The following is a 6,456-nucleotide window of genomic DNA, read 5'->3' on the forward strand; positions in this document are numbered from 1 at the left end:
CAGCTGCGCTTGGCGTCGATGGCCGCTGCAACGGTGTATTTTGAGTCTCTTGGCGGTTTGGCGGTCCATTTTTCTTTTAACGGCGGACGAGGAATGAGCTGGGAGCTGCATAAGAGTTTGACATGGTCTTGTAAACTGATGAATTCCATGAAATTTCTACCTTTATGTTTAACGCTTTCCCAGTATCATGTTTACACAAATTCTGGGTTTCCGTTTTTTAGACATCGAAGATTTGTGCGTGCAGGTTTGTTCAAGGTACAAATTAAGAACTGTAACTTACTGGACTTACCCAATGCAAGAGACACCGTGAAAACAAATTTAATTTTCGCGGTCAACGCCAATACGTTTACGCATGCTCGCCGATTAACTTACATATCTGTCAGTCAATGATTAATCCCTTATCAGTTAATATAAACTCGTGGAAATTTCTAACCCGGCGTGATAGTAGCAACGTCAACAATTTTGCATCTATATTTCACCTTTCCTTGATTTTTACGGGATATTTTGTAGGTAAGACTCTTTATATAGTTGATTTAGTTCAATTGGTTGTGAAATATTTCTTTGTTGTGTGCCCCCGGTGCGATAATTTACTAAATTACCCTCTGGCCATGAATAGGAGCCCGTGTTCCAACATTGGTGCATGTAAATTGATCGATTGGGTCATGGTGTTCTTATCGATTCTTTTTGAACCAATTACGGATATTTACGAAATATTATATCAATCACAAGTTTCAGAGAAGGTAAGGTTGTATACGTCGACTTTAAGACACAAAGGTGTGTTCAACTTAGCCGACATATTCGTCGAGAAGTACCGAAGTTTCATTTGGAAGCCCATACACAATGTGACACCATCTGCCTCGTACCCTGACCTTTCACCCATAATCTCGTTTGTAACTCCGAAATGCGTGGTGCTGAACATACCGCGTATTAGACGTCTGTGCAGCGAAAAACAGGTAATTTCGATAATATCATGATAAATTCCGTCAGGTAGTAATCGATGCAATCCGAAGAAAAAAGAAATGAATACTTAACTAGGATATTTTATGATTACGTCATTCGTAGTTTTACAAATCGTCGAAGTTATGTTGCATGTTTGTACGACGCTGAAAATCGCCTTCAGGTGAAAGATAGCAGTAGTTCTAAGTTCGTGATACAGTTTATGACCCATAAATAATATCTCTATGGCCTATGGCCCCGTACTGATTACGAGATTAGCGGAAGACAAATTGTGTTCCTTCAGGTTTGCAGTTACCAGATGAAAGATGTGTTTTCTGTGCTGTGCTTGTCGCAGATCATTAAGCTTTTGCACCTCGGTTTATTTGAACAATGTCAACACAGCCCCAGATAGTGATTTCTATGCCCAGCTTATCGCGTTCAGTGTATTTTGATCGATTGATTTTAAACTGTGTGTTGCAAGATTTTGCATTTGACACGCTGGGAAAATGTACGTAATTTATCGAATTTTACTCAAGCGGTGATTTCGGCGAAAATGTCCTTCGCAGAAAAGGGACGCTCTGATCGCACATCCCAAGGGAAAAGTATCTTATTTACTATGTTACCGTCGTACATAGCACATAACCAGTCGTGAAAAACCTGCAAATTGATGAGCGTACTTCCCTTTATGACAAATTTTAACTTCTGCTTACTTGTAACTCATAATTCTATCTGAACTCCCATCCCCGCTCCAACGGCCTCAGATTTCCGTGATAGACTGTAATTCTGAAATGGCAGCGTTCATTCATGTTAGCACCCTAATACTCTGTCGCCACTCATCTACTCTGTGTTTGAAACATTCTTGGTGGTGAAACTGTGTATGAAGCTCGGTATCTGTCTGTCACTGCCGTTTTACGCGTAGTTGAGCGTGTTTTCATTACATGTAACTTCTCCCTTTCAGCTATTCACAAATGTTTATTCATTATTTGTTGGTGGCACATAATAAGTTTATCTCAGTTCCTCTAACTATTTACGTTGCTCGATATAAATACTTAAAATAGACTGAGAATGGCTGACGATAAAATTGTATCTCTCCATTTACCTCTTTTTAGCATTTTGCGCAAAATTCCCTTTCTGTTGCTATTAATAGTTACCATGCCAGGCATATAAATACTCTTTTGAGGTTTTTGTTGTAATAGTCGATGAGAAACGTAACTTTATAGCACTCTAATTGTTGCACAGTTCGTCTTATTGTAATTTAATATCTGATCATACATGAATTCATCATTGTCTTGGATTTATCCTTTATTACTTCATACATTGGCATTACCTCGAGAGTGTAACATACGTGGAACGCGGGACTTCGTAACCCCTATCAAACCATTGATCTCAGACTCAGAACATCACTCGGGAAACGGTAATCACGCTGGTCGACATCTCGCGTATTGTCAAACAGGGCAGTGAATCAATATGATTCATATACTTCTCGCGTGACTATGTGTAGTCTGCAAAAGTATAGCAATTAATAACCACTCGGTCTCGGTCAGAGTACAGAAAGTTTGCAATCACAATAACCTTTCATGGCCTTTGAACGTGATTGCCCTCACCGTATGACTTTGGGAAACAGGGGAAAAGTTGGCAGAAAAGTATGCCACGAGAGGGCGACATATATTTCGGTCAAGAGGGAGGTGCACCACTTAATTGAAGAAGTGAAATCGGAATTTTCGGCTGTTTCTTCATCCAGGGTAGAGTTTAATTGGAATTGGCAGTTATAAACCGTGCAGAAAATAAAAGTAATCGATCATTTTGAACTGACCCTCTGCAATTATGATCGAAAGACAAAAAGAAAAGAATTCCGAACATGTTAGAACATTGATACAGCGAAAATGCTGATCAGCGTGAAAGTATATTCGCAAGACACTCAATTACATGCACAGGGTCACATCAATACTTGTACAAATCGTTTGAATTGTATGCAATAAATGAAAATATTTCGGAATGTGTTACTTGATTCTCTCTCTCTCTCTCTCTCTCTCTCTCTCTCTCTCTCTCTCCTCTCTCTCTCTCTCTCTCTCTCTCCCCCCCCCCAAATCTCCCTACCAGCCAACCATTCAATCAAGAGCAGATCAGAATGAAATTGCTGTGGCTTACATTTGTAGCCTTCCTCGTTGTGGTCTTAGAATTTAAAAGAGGTAAGTACTTGTACTTTTATTAAATTTCTGACGAAGATTATGACGAAGATGCTGAAGACAACAACGTTGACATCGATGACAAAAACGACGACGACGATGATGATGATGATGATGATGATGATGATGATGATGATGATGATGATGATGATGAAGATGATGATGATGATGATGATGATGATGATGATGATGATGATGATGATGATGATGATGATGATGATATCAACAACTTTACCTCATATTCATGTACTTTTCATGTTACGTGCGGCAGTTGATAGTATCAACTGTCTACAGTGCGTCGGTGTAGGTTACAACGACTGTGGCGGCAAATGGGGCAAAGAGAAGAAGATGAAAGCACTGCCGTGTCTTAATCCAGAACATAATTGGTGCTTTGTGATGAGAGAAGACGATAACGAAGGAAAAAGTGAGTGTTTTTAATACTTTGTTGTCTGTTGAACGATTTCCAAACTAACCAGACGTGTTTAAGTTTGTTGATCCTGCCTTCTATGCCATGCCTCTTAAAAAAAGAAATTGAAGGTCCTTCGACCGGGGACGGGGTCCGTCTTCACTTACAAAATTATACATTCGTTGATATGTATAGGTAGACAGGTAGACAGCCAGGCGAACAGACTCTAAGGCAGAGGGATACACAGACAGACAGGCAGACACATAAAACATATAGATAGAAAGATGGACAGATAGATATATTAAGAGAGGGGGATAGATAGATAGATAGATAGATAGATAGATAGATAGATAGATAGATAGATAGATAGATAGATAGATAGATAGATCGATAGATAGATAGATATATAGATAGATAGACGCCAATAGTATGAAAATTTTGAACCCAGCTCTATTACGGGAACGCAAAAGATAGACCGCAGTCACTGTAAACTCTACATTTTTCCTCTAGCCGTGAAATACATTGAGAAACATAGTTCATCATGCAAAGAGACAAATTTGCTCTCTCTCTCTCTCTCTCTCTTGACACTAACATTTTGAAATTAACCAGCATCACGAGACATACTGAAAGAGTGTACTGTGAAATATACAGGTAGAATACGTGTCGAGGACTGACATGCAGAATCTCAAATTTTACATTTCTTTTCTGATCTACTACTTGTTGGGCTCATTTTAAGGTTCTTGGAGTGAAAAAAATTTCGATGTCTTAGATTTTAGAAGTCGAGAGTTAAACAGGGATGGCCACCAAATATCGGTAAATGTTCATGATGTTTGGTAACTTGTTTCTCTTGCAGCAAACCATACACGGTGACGCCTGGTTCTTATTCTAAATAGATCAATCCAGAATTAAATGGTTGAAAGTTTCATTCATGAAAGTTTCAATAAAACTTTAAGTCGTTCACTTTTGAGTCGCAACCTACCTTTAAGAGAGAAAGAGGGACGAAAACGAGGACAAACTGTTGAATCTGCAAAAAGTGCTGTATGGCTGCTTTGAAATATTGCACATCTCTGCCTTCAGAAAAAAATTGAATTTCACCTGAGCTGTTGTGTGTATATCAGTATGTTTATTGATTTCTGGTCGATTTCAAGGGCTATTGACAATCTCCTAACAGTCAAAAGGGGTGTAAAACGACATTATTTCCCTGAAATAGTCGACCATCAAATATCAATTTCCTTTCAGTAACCAACAGTGCGTACGAGAGAGGCTGCAGTAAAGAAAGTCTAGGAAATTTTTGCAACGTGGGAGAGACAATGTCAACTTGCTACTCATCCTGCAACACAGATGGTTGTAACCGAGACAATAGTGCGAGTGGACTTCAATTTTCAGTACTTGCCGTCATAATGACATTTGGAATCGCGCTCTTATTTTACTGAGGACTGGCCGATTTTTAATTATAACGAGTATTTTTTAAAGCTTTCAATTTCTACCCAAAAAGCTGCTGAATATCATGTCATTGTACGAACAGTGACATGATAGAACCCGGCATCACTGAAATTTTATTAAATGCAGTATCAGGGAGGTGGCTTTTCTCTTTCTCTCTCAAGATTCTTCTTGCCCAGTTCTAGCGCCCCCAATGGCAACTTTGAGTACAAATTATCCATCCCTATTGGCATGTTCGAAGTCGGTGTCGCTAAAGATCTGAATGTTTTCACCAAAAGAAGGGCTCTTTCTGAGAAGATTTGTCTACAAGTGAGTGTTGTGTATATTGACATGTTGTTTATACTACAGAGCTACACACTGTAATTTGATTGAAAAAGTTATATTGTAGGCTTTTTACTATTTTATCCCAGTAACTGGTAAACAAACCTTGTCAAGGCAGATCTTGAAATGGGAAAGAAAGAGAAAACACCGCTTTTAATAATCTAACTTACCCGTCATGAAGCTATAATTGTATTATGAACGATCGCAGTTTATTTACCTATGCAGTTAAACTGAAATTCTCAACGGCAAGCAATCTATGTCATCCTTTTGTGAAAGTTGTTAGCCTTCCTGGAAACTTGGGGTTTAATTTGTCCGTTCGACAAGATATTTCCGTCAGCTTTAAATATTAGATTACAGTATCAGTATGATCATAGAGAGTGTAAAAATGTAGTCAGACATTGTAAAATACAAAAAAAAAATATAGCCCCATAGTATGAGTCCAAGGTAATCTTCGGGAATCATCATGTAATGGAATATGTACGTTGCCATCGTAACTAGATGTAATATGTCTTTTTTTCTCCCAAATTTTATTCCCTTGTTAGCTCACTTTATTCAAATCGCAACACAGTCTTAGAGTATCAAGATTAAATATACATTTATGATCAGCAAATGGAAGCATTAATATTTAATACAAACGATATATAAATATATACATATATATACATACATACATGCATGCGTACACACACACACACACACACACACACACACACACACACACACACACACACATATATATATATATATATATATATATATATATATATATATATATATATATATATATATATATATATATACCACTACCTTCTAGTTTTCAGGCCATTACCAACAAGTTTAGAAAAATATCACAAAAAAGTGAGATGTCTGCTTTCTGTATACTCATCAGACCCTTTGACAGCAATTTTATGCAGTTTATTGATATTCTCTACATTCTAGCAGTGTAGTTTAGATACTTGGTTTAACACGCTTTTGGATGCCAAATTAAAAACTCTTATGTCAATGCGTTAGATGCTGTTTTGTCTCCACTAATGGACCAGTGGCTTTAACTTTTGACTTTTTAATGTCAACAATAATCCCGTGTTCTGAGTACTCCCCAAAGCATGTTGAGATACACAGTATCCAGGTTTGTACATACAGACTGCATTGTTATTGTCGACGACTGAA

At 37.9% G+C, this 6,456-nt stretch overlaps 1 protein-coding gene across 3 annotated transcripts; it reads left to right on the top strand.

The window, feature by feature from the left end:
* The first annotated feature begins 395 nt into the window (after positions 1-395).
* On the top strand, positions 396-5,899 carry LOC139122977 (U-scoloptoxin(05)-Er3a-like). Of its 3 annotated transcripts, none has more exons than XM_070688904.1 (4): positions 396-510; positions 3,037-3,125; positions 3,394-3,546; positions 4,768-5,899. In XM_070688904.1, exons 2-4 carry the CDS (start codon positions 3,065-3,067, stop codon positions 4,959-4,961), a joined length of 408 nt encoding a protein of 135 aa, XP_070545005.1. In that variant the 5' UTR covers positions 396-510; positions 3,037-3,064; the 3' UTR covers positions 4,962-5,899. The 3 variants fall into 3 exon arrangements, with proteins under 3 accessions (XP_070545005.1, XP_070545006.1, XP_070545007.1); XM_070688905.1 differs by having other exon boundaries at positions 421-506; positions 4,768-5,691; XM_070688906.1 differs by lacking the exon at positions 396-510 and adding an exon at positions 896-953.
* Positions 5,900-6,456: the final 557 nt, after the last annotated feature.

Source organism: Ptychodera flava, chromosome 22 (assembly GCF_041260155.1).
Source record: "Ptychodera flava strain L36383 chromosome 22, AS_Pfla_20210202, whole genome shotgun sequence".
NCBI lineage: Eukaryota > Metazoa > Hemichordata > Enteropneusta > Ptychoderidae > Ptychodera > Ptychodera flava.